This window comes from Megalobrama amblycephala, linkage group LG17 (assembly GCF_018812025.1).
Source record: "Megalobrama amblycephala isolate DHTTF-2021 linkage group LG17, ASM1881202v1, whole genome shotgun sequence".
NCBI classification, from domain to species: domain Eukaryota; kingdom Metazoa; phylum Chordata; class Actinopteri; order Cypriniformes; family Xenocyprididae; genus Megalobrama; species Megalobrama amblycephala.
In genome coordinates this window covers 36846220-36865818 of record NC_063060.1, presented here as the reverse complement: position 1 = coordinate 36865818, position 19599 = coordinate 36846220, and the positions used below count along the sequence as shown (strand labels likewise).

Sequence of the window (19599 nt, the reverse complement as noted above, 5' to 3'; positions counted from 1 at the left end):
ACTGATGACTCCCTTATCAGTATTGAGTTGTCTATTGCACCACACAATATGTGCTGTTTACTGAATGAGTTGGGGACTACCTATATGGCAAAAAAACCTAAAACTGTAAACAATAAGCAGTTTAAACATAGAAAAGTCTCCGGAAAGGCCAGGCAGCATGAGTTAAAGGTGTACTATGTAGGATTTCTGTCTGCTAGAGGTCGCTAAAGGCCTATTCAAAACAATCTTGGGACATGTGGTCTTCACCTCAACGGGATGGTGCAAAAGAATAGGGATAGGACTCGGGAAGAAATCATGTTCATGGATGCGATTATTAACGTTACTGTAGTATGAAGCAGAGCAGGACCGAGTGTTGTGGGAGCTGAACGAGGCCGCTGGAGCGATTGCGCAACACACGCCTCACGAGCAGCGGGACTTTTATTATGACACAGTCGCCGGCGCCACTTCTGCTTTTCCAGTCATGAGTATGAGGTAACGCAGCTCTGTTTATCATATTAGATACATTTGAGTGTGTTGAAAATTATGTTATAATGTTACTCTGTGCGTTCGCTCGGCGGCTGCTGTGAGACACTGTTGCACACTGCAGTAAGATAGATCGGTTTTAGAATATCATATTAAATGCTGGATGGCTTGTGTTGATAAATGGCATGCAATTCATTTTAAAACGTATTGTATGATGGAGAAAATTCTGTATTACTGTTACTAAAAATAAAGCTGCATCTGATTATGCTATGTTAGCTACGTCACAAAATAGTGTTTTTCTCTGAGGCATGGTAAAGCATGGTACTCGCAAAAAAAAAAATCAAGAAAATTGATTTAAACAATAAGACTAAATGTGTTGAGCTATATAACAATAATTAGTTTTCTGTCTATAAATATATCAAAACAGTTGTTCCCTTGTCTATTAAAACATGTAATATGTTAAAGCGTCTTTGGTGTTTCCACGGTTTCTATAAAATAAAACCGGAAACCGAGGGTAACGCGGGTATGACGCAATTAACAGGCGACTCCTCACACGTCCCGGAGCCTTGGTTAAAATTGCAATTTTCTCACGATTTACGAATAGTTGGAAACATTTGGGATGTTGTAAGTACTCAAGTGAACAAAATATATAACACTGGCCTAGTGGTTTTTGGATATTTTACTGCAAAAATATTACATATTGCACCTTTAACAACACCAACAATAATATTTAAGAAATATTAATTGTTACCAGCAATTATTATATTCTAAATTCAGTTTCTGAAACATTTCTAAAAGTCTAAAAAATAAAACAATATTGGAGAACATTGACTTTTTTTATGACTTTTTTTTCTTTCTGTCACTCACTAATAAAACAAACCCAAACAACAGTGTCTATCAATTCATCAATAATTCATCAGCCAAATCAGAAGCTGGATGTTATTTGGTAGCAACATCTACTTGTGACACAAAACAGTCATTTGTTGTATTAAGTTGCTTGAGAGGAAAAAAGTGGTGTGTGCAGCAGGAGGTCTCTGGTCTTGTTGTGGCCGGATGCTACTACTACACCCGAATGTACATGTGGAAACTGCCACTCAACCTGAGTCAATTCAACACTACAGAAGAGACCATTTTGAAAATTCCTGTGGGTGTAAAATATAAACCCTCCAACAGAAGGTAACCATTCAGTTCTGGGGAAGAGAAAACCTCATTCATTTGTCAGCTTCATTAGAATCTCAAGGTGCTTGTCCTATTTACTTAGACATTTATGTTTTAAAATATCTATTAATTTAAATTTATTAAAACTAGACTGATCACTGTAGAAAAAAAGACTTCAAAAAATATTATTTCTCATTCTACTCACAATAATCATTGTCACAAATGTTCAATAGCCAATCAATTCAAGTAGATGTAACAATGAAAAATTGTTCAAGCATGAACAATTCTGAAATTGGAATTCCTAAATGGTAGCCTCCCTCTTATGTTTTATTAAATTAAGACGTTCATAGTTGTATTTAGTATAAAAATATATATATTTTTAAAAGTGTTTCAAGCAGTGTTGGGGGTAACGCATTACAAGTAACTTGAGTTACGTAATCAGATTACTTTTTTCAAGTAACTAGTAAAGTAACGCATTACTTTTCAATTTACAAAAAAAGTTACTTTTTTTAAATAAGTAATGCAAGTTACTTTTTCACAATTATTAACCGACATCTCTCCTGTCCCCATGTTGAGAGCAATAGAGTAAATGCAGAGGTGTTGTGCGCTGTGTGAACATGATGGTTATTGTAGTTCTAGACTAAATGTGAACATGCATTTACAAATTTCAATTTTTTTTATTCCTCAAAATGAATAAAAACATTGAAATGCAATCTTAGAATTTTACACAAAACTGTAATAATTAAATATATTAAATTAAATATACTTTATATATTTAATCTCACTTTATTAACCAATGTCTTTGCTGCTGACCTTCAATTATCCAATTTAACCAAACTAATAAGCAAAAATTACTTTAGACTAAATTTGAACTTCCTTCTTCAATCCAGAATGGCAGCACAGCTGAAAGGTTGGTTTGAGCTGCGCCCTCTACTGTACAGGTGTAAATATGCATTACCTTCAGACTGAGGCTTATTCATTTCACTTTTGGTGTGAAAGGGCCTTTACATTTGGCAAAAATATAACTTTTTTTGTTGCTATTAAAAAACAAATAAGCAAGCCCAGCTGAGAAATGTTACGCAAAAGTAATGTAACGCATTACTTTTCATAAAAAGTAACGCAGTTAGTTACTTTTTTAGGGAGTAACGCAATATTGCAATGCATTACTTTTAAAGGTGCCATAGAATCAGAATTTGAATTTACCTTGGCATAGTTGAATAACAAGAGTTCAGTACATGGAAAAGACATACATTGAGTTTCAAACCCCATTGTTTCCTCCTTCTTATATAAATCTCATTTGTTTAAAAGACTTCCGGAAAACGCTCGGATCTCAACATAACACCGACTGTTACGTAACAGTCGGGATCATTAATATGTATGACCCCAATATTTGCATAATGCCAGCCCATTCGACGCATTAGACAAGGAAAGGCAGTATTAACGGCTGGATCTGTGCACAGACAAGGTAAGCAAGCAAGAACAACAGCGAAAAATGGCAGATGGAGCGATAATAACTGACATGATCCATGATATCATGATATTTTTAGTGATATTTGTAAATTGTCTTTCTAAATGTTTCATTAGCATGTTGCTAATATACTGTTAAATGTGGTTAAAGTTACCATCGTTTCTTACTGTATTCACGGAGACGAGAGTCGTTGCTATTTTCATTATTAAACACTTGCAGTCTGTATAATTCATAAACACAACTTCATTCTTTATAAATCTCTCCAACAGTGTGTAATGTTAGCTTTAGCCACAGAGTATATAGCCTCAAACTCACACAGAATCAAACGTAACCATCTAAATAAATACTTTACTCACATAATTCGAAGCATGCATACAGCATGCATGACGAACATCTTGTAAAGATCCATTTGAGGGTTATATTAGCTGTGTGAACTTTGTTTATGCGATGTATATATAGTCGAGAGCTCGTGGGGCAGAGGGAGCGCATCTCTTAAAGGGGCCGTGCTGAAAAAAATCAGTGCATAGTTAATGATGCCCCAAAATAGGCAGTTAAAAAAATGTATTAAAAAAAATCTATGGGGTATTTTGAGCGGAAACTTCACAGACACATTCAGGTGACACCTTAGACTTATATTACATCTTGTAAAAAAACAATCTAGGGCACCTTTAAAAGAAACTTTCCCCAACACTGGTTTCAAGGAATGTGAAAAAAAGTGTCTTGAGCCTGCAACAGTAGCAAAGTATTTTGCACACCCAGAATGCCGCTAATATGAATGGCATCAGAAGACAATGTAGTGTTCCAGAAACCCAGTTGGATGTGGTGGGTGGAAGTTGGGAAGTCACCTTGCAGACTCTGCTTGAAGTGGCTGATGAAGTGTCTAAACTTCAAAGCTGTGGCAGGTCATAGGGTGGCTCTCATTAACTGTGACTGGTGGAAAAGACAGCTTCCAACTGCCACAGAGACTTAAACCGTCACATCGAACTCTCCCTCTCTTCAGTTTCATTGGCATTCACAAGCCTTGGCTAATCACGCAGGCATCATGCCTGGCTTGAACTGAACAGCACATGAGAACACAATTCTAAAAACAAATTATATAGAGATGTAAAATATGTCCTGGTGTGGTTTGATGCACACAAACAAGACTTTATCACTGAACCAGAAGTTAATCTATCTCAAGTAAAAAAAAATAGTAAAAAAGATTGTCAGCATAATTTTACTGTCATAATTTGAAAATAATAAAAATAATCCCATTATTGTAACAAACCAAATTATTTTAAACCAAACTCAGCAAACCATGTCAACCCAAAGTCTTTCATTCCAAAATCTAATTTCTATTTACAGTGAATGTCATCAGACACACAAAAGTCCTGGAAAAGGCAAAAGAAACACATTTTACATTTTCCCAGCAAGAGCAAAACATTCTTAACTAGACTAGAAGCTATTTTAAGGTTTATGCTTCTCCTTTTGGTCTTGAAAGCCATGATTACAACTGAGCATCTGTAGGAGCATGATACGATGTAGTGGACCTCCTCGACTCCACCCAACACAGATAACACAGAGCAGCTCCAAAACACTGCCATACCTTCCCACTTCAGTGAACTTTATCTCACACATGAGCAGAAATCGAGACTCAACAAACCATTAAACTATTCTTCAATAAACCACTGCAATATTTTGCTAAGAAGGCGGCTCTTTTCTATGATTTGTCCAGTAAATGACAGACACTGTCAAGCATCAAATGTGGCAATATTGTGTGACATTGCCTGACCTTTTGCACGACAAAACATTAATAGCAATAAAATGGATTATTAAAAGTGATATAACCAGTTCCTAAATCAACCAAAGAGAAAAGACACTTCTTTCTTTGGTTTTTAATTATTTATTTTGATATATTGTCTGTTTCTGTTGCTCATCCGTGAAATGGATGCTATCTGAGATCTGTTGAAATGGATGCGATATGAAGCTGGTTTCAGTTGCTTGCTACCCAGGTGAGTTTGAGATTAGTTTGAGTAAACTCTGGTTTTTCTGGCTCAAGAAGGCAGATTGGTTTTTAGCGGTTTTCGTCGCCATTGTAACTTACGCTACACGGCTTATCTGCTCCAGAGCAGGTATTATTCTGGGTTAGAATAACCAAACTGGACCAGTCAGCTGTGAGCACAGTGACATATATCTGATGCAATAAAGCCACTCTCCTTATATCTCTCGCTTCAAATTAATAGTGAAAATTTAACTCAAACTTTTGCTGCAACAGCAGTGTTTTTATTCTTGCCTTGTAAATGTGTTTAAATTCATATTTTTCATATCCCATCTTTTTAATCTTTAACAGAGAAAAGTAAATTGCGCCAACTCTCTAGCGAGAAGTGAATCAAACTGACACTTCCCATGTTCCGTGCGGATGTCACTTTCAGGTGCACACGCTCTAGAGTTCATGACAAACTCTGGATCAAACCCTGAGTTAACAGAGAAAGTTTACTTTATACCAAGCTCTGTGAGCCCACTGAACCTGATCGAAACCATGTTGGATTTATATGGTTTTGTCAACTCTAAACCTACTCTGAAACTCAGATTTAGTTTAACTGGCTTCATGCAACAGGCCTCTGGAGGTGTTATCTGCAGATAATTTAAAGCACATGAGTTACTGCCTATCTAAATTCATTAGAATAACAAACTTTGCGCAAGAGTTCAATCAAAGTCCCTTTAAGACAAGTCATTTCACTCGGCGGCCATCTTTGAAACGCCTCTCGGGCATCCTGGGCAACATGCAGCTCCAAAGCTGTTTGCCAAGCTTTCATATTGAAATCATATTTTCATATTTGAAATCACCAATGAAATCTGACAACAACGGTCTCATAATGTTTTTTCCAAACGCTCCAATCATGACAAAAACCTGTATTTTTATGCTGGATCAAGCTAAAGCGCATGCGCAGATCTAAATGCGCGTCTCTTGTGCCTCATTTCGGAGACGCGCGTCTGACTGTTTCTATAGAAACCGGCGTTTCTAACGGCCGCTGCAGTTACGCGATGACTTTACCAGACGGCGATTGGCTCTTATTTAGAAGGCGGGACTTATACCGCCATATTGCGCGTTACACTTTCTCCCATTCAAAACAATACGAGTGACACGTCTTGTGTTATTCTATAGTTTTTGGTTCAATCCATCCATCTGAAGTGCTCGGTCCTGCAAATATTGTACATATGGTATAACCGGACATATAAGCAACAACATAGATAGAAAACTAAAATTAAACTAAAATTATTACATTGCTGTGATTACTGATTTGTGTAGAGAGGAGAACTGGGAAAAGTTCTCATTAACTTTACAATCTGACCTTTTTTTTCCTCTCTCTCGCTGTTTATACCTCTACACTGCGTTCCAAATTATTATGCAAGAGACAAATCAGTAAGAATAAACATTCAGATTTTAGTTTTTCTAAGAAAATGTTTGTTCGTTTATTTATCCATGTCTTTTTAGATAACTGGTATCAATCTCAGACAAAATAATTTGCCAGATCTATGGAAACCCTACTTAGAGGTTGTTCCACATTATTAAGCAAGTCACAGTTCTCATGCAATATGAGGAGGAAGAAAGATCTTTTTGAAGATGAAAAGCATGAAATGGTGCAATGTTGTGCAAAAGGCATGAAAACAATTAATATTGTGTGAAACTTAATGGAGATTATCGAATTATCATAAGATTTGTGAGTGATTCAGAGCACAGCAGAACTGAGGAAAGTTCCTGCCAAAAAAATGAATTGTATTAAAAGGGCAGCTATAAAAAAAGCCAGTGTTGAGCAGCAAACAGGTATTTGAAGCTCCTGGTGTCTCTGGAGTCTCGAGAAGCTCTCCATGCAGGCTGGCAGTTGTGTGTAAAGATGCACTTTAGCCACTCCAAACCAAACCTCACAAAGAGAAACATTTACAGTGGGTGTAGAAATACATGAAGACTCATTTTTAAATAGTTTTATTCACTGGCTAATGCTGTACTACAATGGATGGTCTAAATGGATGGATTTCTGGATGGTTGGTGAATGGCCACCACGTTCCAACAAGACTGCGACGTCAGCAAGGAGCTGGCGGGTGATGATTTGGGCTGGAATACTGGGAAGTGAGATGGAGGGTATTAAAATGACTTTTGCAAGAGATGTGGAGTTCATAACTGGCCATTTTCAGCTATGGTATAAAAAGGAGGATAGTGCATAATACAATGCACTATTGTACAATGCACTATGCACTATCCCATGCTGTAAAAAAACACCACAGCAATAAAACTGTTTGAAAATGTATTTCTACACCCACTGTAAATGTTTCTCTTTGTTAGGTTTGGTTAGTGGTGTCTAAAATGCATCTTTATGCACAACTGCCAGCCAGCATGGAGAGCTTCTCGAGACTCCAGAGACACCAGCAGCTTCAAATACCTGTTTGCTGCTCAACACTGGCTTTTTTTATAGTTGCCCTTTTAATACAATACATTTTTTTGACAGGAACTTTCATTAATAAGCCTTTATCTGACCGAGTTCTGCTGTGCTCTAAATCACTCACAAATCTTATGATAATTCGATAATCTCCATTAAGTTTCACACAATATTAGTTGTTTTCATGCCTTTTGCACAACATTGGACCATTTCATGCTTTTCATCTTCAGAAAGATCTTTCTTCCTCCCCATATTGCATGAGAACTGTGACTTGCTTAATAATGTGGAACAACCTCTAAGTAGGGTTTCCATAGATCTGGCAAATTATTTTGTCTGAGATTGATACCAGTTATCTAAAAAGTCATGGATAAATAAACAAACAAACATTTTCTTAGAAAAACTAAAATCTGAATGTTTATTGTACTGAAATCTTACTGATATGTCAATTGCATAATAATTTGGAACGCAGTGTATGTCTCTGCAGTTTGTCCAGTTTTCATTCCTTCAGTTGAAGCAGTTTGTTTAGGAGGGATAACTACGGAAAATGGACATGATAAAATGAACAGGAACTTATCAGGTCTTGTCCACGGTATGTCCGAAAAACAATGACTGGTTTACACGGAAAAATTCTTGAATCTTAACATTAGGAAGTTCAAGCATGACAGCATATCCCACAGAAAAACAACAACATTCCCGACTTCCACTCATCCAGCAATGAAATATTGTTCGTACAGCCATTTAATCCCATTTTCTTTTCATTGTGGACAAATGGTGGACAGTCTGTCTGGCCAGGAAGTTCCAACGTTTTGATTTTCAGTCTGATGAAGGTGCTCACGCATGGGAGCACTAATTGCTAAAAAATAGAACTACCTTGCATAAACATTCATTTTTAAAAGGCTTCAAAACATAATCCTAAAACCTTTAACAAATTTCCTCATAACTACTGCATCCTGGTATTCAATACTGAACACTGTTAAAACAACTCTAAATATGCTATGGCCAGAGGGCTTCAATAGCCATACAGTAAATCTAATGATAGATCACCATAGTTTGCAGTGTTTTCTCACAGACTTTTAACCCCTATACTGCACATACAACAAAATGTACAAAAAACTTTAAATGGTGAATTATGGCCACAGCAAAAGGTCAAACAAATGAAAAGCAAATACATTTCTTTTGAAATGCAATAAAACACCACACTCTGGCACCTTACCGGCTTGTGACAGAATGTCAACACATGCCATTTTTTTATGTGTGGGAGCTAATCCACACGATGTATGGCACAGAGGGTGTGCTTTGACTGCATGGTCACTTAATGCATGATTTGACACACCTCTATGCCCTGCTCTGCTCAATCATAAATGATCTTGACATGTTTGCGCACAGATTAGGCCCAGATGTTGCTGTGTGGTATGATTATCCTGCATCTTCTCTTCAGTGGTAAAAATGATCTCAGCGTGCCAAACATGCTTTAAGCATGATGGATAGGCATACTGTTACATCACAGGTGAACCTCATTTCTTTTGAGGCCTGTGTGCAACTGGATGTTGGAGGTTGGTCTTTATTTGTTAAAAAAAATGGCCTTTTCCTTTTTTTTTTTTTTTTTTTTTTTTTTTTTTTTTTTGAGTAAATTGGAAAAAATGGCTTCAATGTTTTATGGCAGAATGAAGCAACTACAGATTCAGCCCCATCAATGCAAGTGCCAGATTGATGCATTTACAAAACACTTATTTTCTGTCAAGTATTGTCTAGCGTTTAATCTTTAGTAAATGTGTAAAATAATGTATTTATCTACAGTGGTGGTCAGAATTATTGGCACCCTTGGTAAATATGATCAAAGATGATTGTAAAAATAAATCTGCATTGTTTATCCTTTTGATCTTTAATTCATAAAATGAGCAAAAATCTAATCTTTCATTGAAGAAAAAGATTTGAAAGTGGGGGGAAAATCACATTATGAAATAAATGTTTTTTCTCCAAAACTTTCCCCTCACTTTCAATTCTTTTTCTTCAATGAAAGGTTAGATTTTTGCTAATTTTATAAATTAAAGATCAAAAGATAAACAATGCATATTTATTTGTAGTCATCTTTGATCATATTCATCAAGGATGCCAATGTGACCACCACTGTATATATGTTAAAAAAGCAAAAACACAAACAAAAAAAACACTATCACCATTAAAATGCCGAGTCAGATTTCAAAAGTATTAGCCTGAAATAGTAAATCATTCCAGAAATCTCTATTGTCTAGCTTTAAAATATCAGCATCCACAATATGACAAAGCTACAAATTAAGCATAAAAAGAAAACTTAACATGTTAAAATAATATAACTAAATATCTGTGACTGTGTTATCCTGAAAAGCACTGGAAGGCATATGCAAGTTAATACTGTATTATTTTACTACTAGACAGGAATGCATGAGAAAGTATTAAACCCAAACTACAGAAGAAGTTCTAGACATACAACATCAAAACCACCTGACATAAGAGTAGGCAGATACTTAACATATCTAATTTGTAAGTCACTTTGAATAAATGTAAATGTAATATGAGAAACCAAAGGTTATGTGTAACAACATTCTGTGGCAATATATGCTCACATATACAATGCAATAATATATATATATATTATATATCATTGATGCTTGGTTCTCTTCATGAACATTGTACTGAATGTATGACTTACTGTCATTTCTTGAGATTTATCTAATGCTTGTTATTTAAGAACACAGATTTCACATTCATCATTGAGACAATTTTAGTGCCAGAGTCTTAAGTAAGAGTCTACGGGTGCTAGCTGTCATTTGTCAATGTAAATCATTGCAATGAAAACCATTAAAATCTGAAGTCAATTAAAAATGTAAGGTTAAACTGAAAATGAAAGCAAGATAAAAAATAAAAAAAACCTTTAAACCACTGGAATATTTTCCACCACCTGATAGAGTGCAATGGAGGAATTTAGTTCCCTTCATATTCAAGTTTATAAAACAACAAGCCCAAAAAAATAGCTAACATTAAAAGATGTAATTATTATATAGCTTATAGGGTACAAAATGTATGAACAGCATCATGCTGACACTTTTCCCGTCCTGTTACTAATGCTAGTAGAATGAAATCTGACAAGAAACAAGTAAACAATAGTTTAACGTTCCTATTAAACTGTTCATTTCAAACAACTGAATATCTGTACAATTACAGTAAGTTTTTAAACCGAGGAACGTCTCACTGGTGGTATGAAATAAAATACGGAAGGATTATTCAGCTGTAGGCTACATTGGTCTTACCATCGCTTGCTCCTCGGTGTTACTGTCAGTGGATCTGTTACCAATGGTCTGAGAGTATTACCGGCGTCTAGAGAGTTTTGAACACAACCTCCTCATTAAATTCATGGACACTTCTTTGTTACACTTCCAATATTCAAAGTAACTTAGTATACTGTTCAGATGTGGCCCAGCCCCCCTGATAAAAGACCCTCCCACACACACACACACGTGTAGATAGTGTTTAAGTTTTAGGGCTCTTTAAAAGCTCTTCATAAATAACTTCAGCATAATATAACTACCAAACACTACCTCAAATGACCGACTAAAATATTATCTGAAAATACACCACGAATGAATTAAACTCTCAAATGATTTGGACATATAATAAACAGAATATAAATTAAATTCAACCATAAGCATTGGTTATGATTAACAGCCTAGCTAAGATTAAAATGTCATAACTAAGTAACTTCAAGAGGTTATTTACCGGTAGTATTGTTGAGCACGTGTGTGGCTGCGGTTGATGGATGTTTCCTGGAGACAATAGACCTGCGATTATAGTCATTGAGTAACAGACATACATTCAAATTGCAAATAAAACCTGATATTTTTATTAAGCTATTACTTTCTAAATCCGCTATTTTTGGTTTCTGGACTCTTTAAAATGTGGTCAATGTAAAAAGAGAGGTGTGCTGCCAAAACCTTATGCTCTGTCGCATAGCAACACATGTCGAAGCAAACACAATAAGTGAGCGTGCGATGAATATCATGGGTGAAATGAGGACATTTAGACGCAGACGCACATTCATTACCTTTTTATTCTCTAAAAGATGCTGGAAGACGATATAAGAAGGATATACATGCTTCCCCATTCAGGCGCCGTTGCGCAGCGTAGCGGTGGGTTCAACAACTGCTAGCAATACAAATGACAAGATTGTGCTGAGTGCTTGGCTTCAGCTGTAAGATGTAAGGACGGTGTACCATTGGTCCCTATCTAAGTTTGTCAAACTTAAGTATTCAGAGTCATAAAAGTGTGTTGGTAAGCTCTAGTTGTGATAGTTAAAAAGCAGCTGCCTCAAATAAGCCTTAATTCTCTTGATGGCATAAACCTGTAACCTAGCCTAATCTTTGTTGTCTTTGGTCCTCCATTAAACCTCTCAGTCATAAAATCTCTTTAAGAAAATGGAATCTAGTTTTAAGCTTTGATGAAAACTTTTAATAATGTGAAAGGGATGAAAGTCTGAATCATCAGAAGTCTGAATATTCTGTCTGCATCATTATTTCGATAATTAAGTACTAGCTAATGTGAATAAGATCTGGGCCGGTTGCATAAACCACTTAGACTAGTCTTAAAAGTTGAGACACTATTTTTTTTTTTCTTGAAGACTGGTCCTAATTTTTTAAAGTCTGTTACATAAAAAGGTAGATTGGTGTAATTGGAAAAATAACACTGATTACCCTTTGGTTAACTGCAAGTTGGTCAAACTAGTTAAACATTAAGACATGACTATGTTTATGCAACTGGCCCCTGGTTTCACAAACAGGGTTTAGATTAAGCCAGGATTAGATCTTAATTCAATTAGGACATTTAAGTAGCTTTTATAAATGTTCCTAAAGAAAAAACATTACTGGTGTGCATCTTGAGCCAAAACAATGGCACATATTTTAAGATATGTCAGTGCAAGTTGCTTTCAGTTAAAACAGCTCAAACATGCATTTTAGTCTGGGACTAGTCTTAAAGGATTAGTTCACTTTCAAATAAAATCTTCCTGATAATTTACTCACCCCAATGTCATCCAAGATGTTCATGTCCTTCTTTCTTCAGTCGAAAAGAAATGAAGGTTTTTGATGAAAACATTCCAGGATTATTCTCCTTATAGTGGACTTTAATGGCCTCCAGATGGTTGAAGGTCAAAATGACAGTTTCAGTGCAGCTTCAAAGGGCTTTAAATGATACCAGATGAGGAATAAGGGTCTTATCTAGCAAAAATGTAAATGTATATGCTTTATAGACACAAATGATCGCCTTGAATGTGCTTCCGCCAAAACTGCACTTTCGTATTCTTCAAAAAGCTTATGCTGTACTTCCTACGCCTTCCCTATTCTACTTACAGAATGAACGAAGGCGTAGGAAGTACAGCGTAGGCTTTTTGAAGAATACTGAAAGTGCGGTTTTGGCAGAAGCACTTGGAAGGCGATCATTTGTGTCTATAAAGCATATACATTTGTATTTTTTTCGAAAATGACTGATTGTTTCACTAGATAAGACCTTTATTCCTCGTCTGGTATCATTTCAAGCCCTTTGAAGCTGCACTGAAACTGTCATTTTGACCTTTAACAGTGGAGTCCATTGAAGTCCACTATAAGGAGAATAATCCTGGAATGTTTTCATCAAAAACCTTCATTTCTTTTCGACTGAAGAAAGAAAGACATGAACATCTTGGATGACATGGGGGTGAGTAAATTATCAGGAAATTTTTTTTTGAAAGTGAACTAATCCTCTAAGCCTTGTCTGTGAAACCGGGGATATTTATTATAGAAGTGTTTGGGAAAATGAGGAGCAATCTAATTAATTTGAAAAATTCTAATTAATTCTAACTCTGGTTAGATGAACATGATGTATCATCCTGTGTACATTTGATGTTATTTTTACATGTACAGTTTTATAGTGCTCACCAGTACTTCTGAACACTTACAACATCTTTGTTGATGTGCTACACTACATGTGGCATTGCATCATTCAGCAGGTGTAATATCAGAGACAAATCATTGGAAAGACTGCCATCTCGTGGTAGAAATTGATACCTGCAGATAAACTTTACACAATGAAAATTATGATTTTGATATTTAACAATGCACGACGTTGGGCTGTGCTCGAAATGCCTGAAATTACTGATTTTTGACACTGTATTTAAATGTGGAAAGTAATCTTGTATTCGAGAGAACATGACTTCCTGCACTAGAGGGAGACTTTGTTCTACATAGCCTATTTATGGACTTGTTTTACCGTATGCTGACGCGCACGTGACTCTCGTTTCGATCACGAATTATTTTTAATAAAAGTCATGTCAGTCTAAAAGCAACCTGATCAGCTACCATTGCTGTTCTGTGGCTAAACCGCTTACATGTTTTCAGACAGTAGAGGGCGACATACTGTAGTTTTACAAGACTAGTAGCAGTAACATGTTGCATAGGAGAGAATATTGTGTAATCTAGACAACTTAATGTATTATTTGCAGTATTTGCGATGATTAAGAGGATTATAATTGTTGACAATGATGGAGATTTACAAACTATAATTGATTTTAGAGACGATAAGTACACTCTAAAAATGCTGGGTTAAAAACAACCCAGTGGTTGGGTTAAATGTTTGCCCAATGTGCTGGGCAGTTTTATTTAACCCAACTATTGTTTAAAAATTACTGTATGGCTGGCTTAAAATGAACCTAAAACAGATTGGAAATTAAAAATCAGACACATAATTACTAGAGGCAACAATAATCAAAAGGTGAACATTTATCAATACGCAATTTAATAAATGTTTATTGTTTAATCATATTCATTCATAACTTAATTATAAATGTTCATTTATTAAACATATTAATAAATGTTCATTTCTAACATATTTTGGGTTCATTTTAAGCAAGCAATATAGTCATTTGTTTTAACAAAAGTTGAGTTAAATAGCAGGTTGGGCAAACATTTAACCCAAACACTGTTTTAACCCAAATTGGGTTGTTTTTAACCCAGCATTTTTTAGAGTGTAACTGTAATAGGCACTGAAGAAGGCAAATATTTATACATGAAGAGTGTAGACCTACAATTTTACTTGTTTGATAAATATTTATATTATCAGTTTACATGAAGAATTATTTATTTTGCTTCTGTTTTGCTTGTTTTCACCCAGTATTTCTATGGAGGAAAAATTATTTGTGCTATGCTCTTTGTGTGGATCCAGTTTCTGGTTTTAATACCCTTCAGCATTTGAAATAGAAACTTAAGAAAATGAGACAAAAGGCAGAGTACAAAAAAAGACAATGCTTTTAATTCTGAAAATCCATGAAAAAAATACTCCCTGACTTAATACAAATGTTTACATGGAGATTAAAAACATGTAACCTATACAAAAGTATGGGTCCTGCCCCGTTTTTATACATCTTGGAAAGTACTACATAATTTACCTTCTAAATGAACAAGAATCTCCTTCTATTAAATACTGTCATAATTTAAATCAAATGACATTATACTGCTATTCACATAACTGCTGTCCCAAAATAGGAATTGTCTCAACAATATAAAATTCTCTTGTGGTTTAAAATAGATATAGTCTCTCTTCTTTTTTACATGTGCCTCTTCATGTGCAGGGCCAGGTGATCTGAGCGGGAGAAAGCTCTCTCGCACAGGTGGCACTGAAACGGCCTGTGTCCGGTGTGTTTCCTGTAGTGACGCGTCAACTCGTCTGACCTGGCAAACTTCCAGCCACAGCCTTCCCAACTGCAGTGGTAGGGTTTCTCACCTGTGAACACCAAAAGGGAAAACATTTATTAGCTACTGTGTACATTTATACGGTTATAAGCAAGAAATGAAGTAAAAACAACATGTAAAATAAAACTCCACCGCATACCTGTGTGCGTCCGCATGTGCGCTTTCAAATGGGAGCTTTTCGTGTACGTTTTCCCACATCCGGGGAATTCACAGCTGTGCGTCGCAGTCCGTTTTCGTGCCCAAGACCGACGCCCTCGTTTTGGCTTGCTGTCTTCTGGGCTTAAAAATCCCAGGAGCGGTGAGGATGGTGGAGTCAACATCACACCTGGCATGGCCGGGTGATTTGCCCGCAATGGTTCGCTAAACATGTTGTAATGTCCGTGATACTGTTGTTGATGCTGGGCGTACTGAGGAGGAAAATGCGCGCTATTCATGAACTGCTGTTGATGTGCAATGTCAATGTGATGGTGAGAGTTCATCTCTGTTAGGATGCAGTCTTTCCTCCCTAAAATGTCCCGAGGCACATCTTGTTGCACGTGATGCCCATAAGGCATCGCGCGCTGGGGTTCTTGTCCATAATAATGACCCGCGTAGTCGTTCACCATCATGCAGGATTGCTCGTGGTTTTCAGATTTTATTTTGTATCCCACGTTACTGGAATTGGGCACGTGTGCCTGGTTTCTAGAGTTTAGAGCCCTTAGTTCAGTGTACTCCAGTCTGTCTAAATGTCCTTTTAAACTAAACTCATGCGAGTCGCCAGGATAATTCATGTCTGAGGTAAACAACTCGGCTACCAGACTGTGGCCGGGACGTGTGGTGAAGTTGTTGCCACAATAAGCGTTCGGCGTCGGGTGACATCCATCGCTGTCGTACACAGTACTGCAGCTTTCTGGCGACTCCGGTAGAGAATATGCGGGCGGTTGCGCCGAGTTGTCAATGTCAGATGTGACAGAGTTGGACAGAATGAACTCTAGATCCAAAAATTTGGAAAGTTCGTCCTCGTCTTTGGCCAAAGGTGGAGATTCGACAATGCTGAACTCCACTTCGATGAGGGGTCTCAATTCTCCAGCCGTCGAGCTCGTCTTAGTTGGGTCAACTTTCCAGTCCTGAGGGGGGAAACATATACGGGTTAGACTGCTTTCTCAGGTGATACTCTTTTTTTTTTTTTTTTTAGGTTAAAATAAAATTTATAAAGATGTAGCATTACATAAACATTGTGTAGGCGAAATTATATAGACTTCCATGGAGTGTCAACTTCACCACCTTAACTATTTTGGATTCACAACACGGCCAAAACGTCAACTATCTTTCATTATTTTAACAAAACACCTAAGTTCTTGAAATTTAAATATAATGACAGCATTTATGTTTTTTCCAATGTGTAGATACAATAATAGTAATCGTCAATCTTCCTCAGTTTGTATTCGTTATATTTACCATTAACTAACTTTGTAACTCTTGCGATTATTTGTTAAACATAGGCTAATTCAAAATACATTTTAAATATACCTTAAAACTTAAATGAAAAGTTGAACTCACCCGAACAATTTCAGACTGCTTTTCGTCTAAAATCTGGTTGCTTGAAAAAGTATTTATCGAAGGCAACATCGCATCTGCAAGAGCCATGTTGCAAATGTTAGGGCACTCAGTAGCTGTTCAGTCTCATTCAGTCCGACACAGACAACGCGTCTCTAATACGTTTGACTGGCTACCTACCTGTCCCATTATAAGGAGGGTCTGAGTGTCGTGTGGGCGTGACCTCATGACGTTGGTCATGTAGTTGTAGCCTATCAAGTAGGCTATTTAGGCTACTTAACAACGTGTAAATATTGTCAAAGCACAATTGATTATTTGGCTTATAATTAAACGTCTAATTAATAAAACATAAAATTGATCTCCTTATTCCATTAAATTATGAGGACTAAATTGTGCACGCTGAACCTGCTTTTGCAGTTTCATTGTAAATATCTTACATCACTTCATATTTCATAATAATTAGGTTCATTGCATACGATTGTTTTGATTCAAAACTTTTAAATCCAAATAATGTTCTTTAAGAATGTAAGCGGCATATCGAATTTGTGATTCATTTGATGTTTTCCCCCAAAAAAAATTCTGAGTGTAATCTGAGTGCTGAAGGGGGCGCCACAAACCCCCTTCTTGTATTTTTTTGGAGGGCCAGTCAAATAGGCTAGTATTATTTTGGTAAAATATTTAACACAATCTATTAAAAAGTGTTGAAAATATTCAATATAAATTATTTATTGTTATTTTTAGGGTCTATATTAAAGGTGTGTGTGGTAGCCGAAACAATGCTTGATAATAACATTGCAAACAAAACAAAATGTTTCATAAGGACAACAGAAATCATAGGCTAAATTAATTACTATTAAAACAAACATAGGTTGTATAATGAGAAGCCAAATATTTCAATCAACCAGCGACATTACTGCGAGTTTCACCTCTTCATTCGTATTAAAATGGAGCTGATCTCATGTGTCTGATATGGGTATTAATTTACCCAGATCGAACTCCTGCTTAATTAGCATTTGAAAAAGTAGCTGTAAAATCTCGGAGCCATCGAAACAACATGATAATCTCAATGTTCAACAATGCAGGTACATGTTAGTTAATGATCTCTGAGTCAATAAACCTCCGCTTTCAGTTGATTAAAATGTAAATGAATGGCCTAATGCTCTCGGGCTTATGTTTAGAGACAAGGGGCAGGTTTAACCAAAATACTCTATTCCACCTGATGCCTTCGATACGTGATAGGCTATTAAATATCTACGACACATTTAAAGTGTAGGTAGAATAAAAAATACTAGACATTTTATTTCAAAACTGCATCAGATAGGCCTATTTTATGGCTGTATATGCTGAATATGTGCACGGCGAAACGTTTTGCGCGTGCTGTTTCTTCTGTTCTGTGTGCGCAAACCAGCAGCATTTGCACAATCTGATTGTGTCGGTTTATATAGTGCAGTTATTTTTACCCTTTCTACGTAATTCAGATTCCGGTACAATCGCATTGTCTGGAGAGAGAGAGAGGTGGAAATGGAAATGGATAGAATTTCCTGAAATACAAAGGGCGTCCTTTCCCCCCAACACAAGCTGAGTAAAGTTTATTTTAATTGTAAAAATGTACAACTGAGACGGCAACAGACGTGCGAAATCTCCAAGATATCGAACCTGTTCACACTTCTGTGAAATTATACATAAAAATCATGTTTGTTTTAGCATATGCTAGGCCTGTTTTAAAACATCAAGTGTTATAGTTGAAATATTATTATTAGGCTATATTTGTTCATTTGACCGCTATATGTGATACCATTATTTTTTCCAAATAGCCTAGGCTATATTTTTTAATGTATTTTTTCTATAGGAGCCTTGAGCGTCGTGTCTTTATATGAAAGGAACGAGAGATTTGTTTCGTTTTTTTTTCCCCCTTTGTTGTTTTCTAAACACAATTAAGGAGATTGCAGATTGGCAGACAGGACACAGTCTTCCCGGAGACATTCAGCTGTATTTACAAGATGTCTAATGTGGCCAGAGAAATTGTTTCACTGTCCACTTTAACTGAAACTAGATTAACATTGTGGATAAAAAATGCGCGTCTTTTTAAAGGTAAACAGATATGTCACATTTCAGATATTTTATGAAGAGAATAAAGTATTGATGCGACGGGACGGGAACATAAATCCCATAAATAAAATATTTTAAGAAAAATTTCATACATTTTTTAACAATATTATCTCGTTCATCAGCGCTTCTCATCATAACACTGACAAAACATTTTTGCTTTAGTGACTTTAGAATGTTTACAGTTTTACAATATTGTAAAGAAAAAAAAAATGTTTGTTTTTCCTCCTTAAAATGAAATGAGATCTATGCCCATGGATATAGGAGTTGTTTACTTTGCATAGACTTACTTAGAATTTCCTTCTTGGTTTTTACAGCATTTTCCTAATAATACATTCAGAAAAAATGATACTGCATTTGTCAGATTAGAGTATACAGCTTTAATAGACTGCACTACATTGTAATCTAATTAAACTTTGCATTCAACACATCAGTGGAAACACACACGCACACACACACAGAGAGAGAGAGAGAGAGAGAGAGTAATTGGCTTTTGATGATATATTTAACAGAAAAATTATACTCATTAGCCATAATGGACTGAAGCTGTCTGATCAACACTTCACTTGCATTTGTTTTCTAAATAAAAACATTTAATAATGTTTGTGTAAAACAAACTATGTTATTTAACAGATAAAGCAGCAGCAGATTAGTGAGTATTTAGTCTGTCCAAGACATGCATGTCTTTTTTCTTGCATTTCTA

The 19599-nt window shown here is 36.0% G+C and overlaps 2 protein-coding genes across 5 annotated transcripts in view; both read right to left on the bottom strand.

The window, feature by feature from the left end:
• The window catches only part of slc6a9 (solute carrier family 6 member 9), a 67922-nt gene extending 56202 nt beyond the window's left edge, over nt 1–11720 (bottom strand). The window contains exon 1 of one of the 4 annotated variants that reach the window (XM_048164912.1): nt 11582–11720. Coding sequence is in view for 1 of the 4 variants with exons in the window: in XM_048164915.1 (XP_048020872.1) it covers nt 10791–10793 (3 nt within the window). In the remaining 3 variants the exon portion in view is untranslated. Of the gene's footprint in view, nt 1–10790; nt 10948–11256; nt 11304–11581 lie in introns of those variants that run through there. The other 3 variants (XM_048164913.1, XM_048164910.1, XM_048164915.1) reach the window with 3 other exon arrangements.
• Nucleotides 11721–14792: 3072 nt separating this feature from the next.
• On the bottom strand, nt 14793–16968 carry klf17 (Kruppel-like factor 17). Its single transcript, XM_048164217.1, has 3 exons — nt 16794–16968; nt 15394–16360; nt 14793–15285 (listed from the first exon to the last, which is right to left on the bottom strand). The coding sequence occupies exons 1-3, from the start codon at nt 16878–16880 to the stop codon at nt 15110–15112; spliced, it is 1230 nt and encodes a 409-aa protein (XP_048020174.1). The 5' UTR covers nt 16881–16968; the 3' UTR covers nt 14793–15109.
• Nucleotides 16969–19599: the final 2631 nt, after the last annotated feature.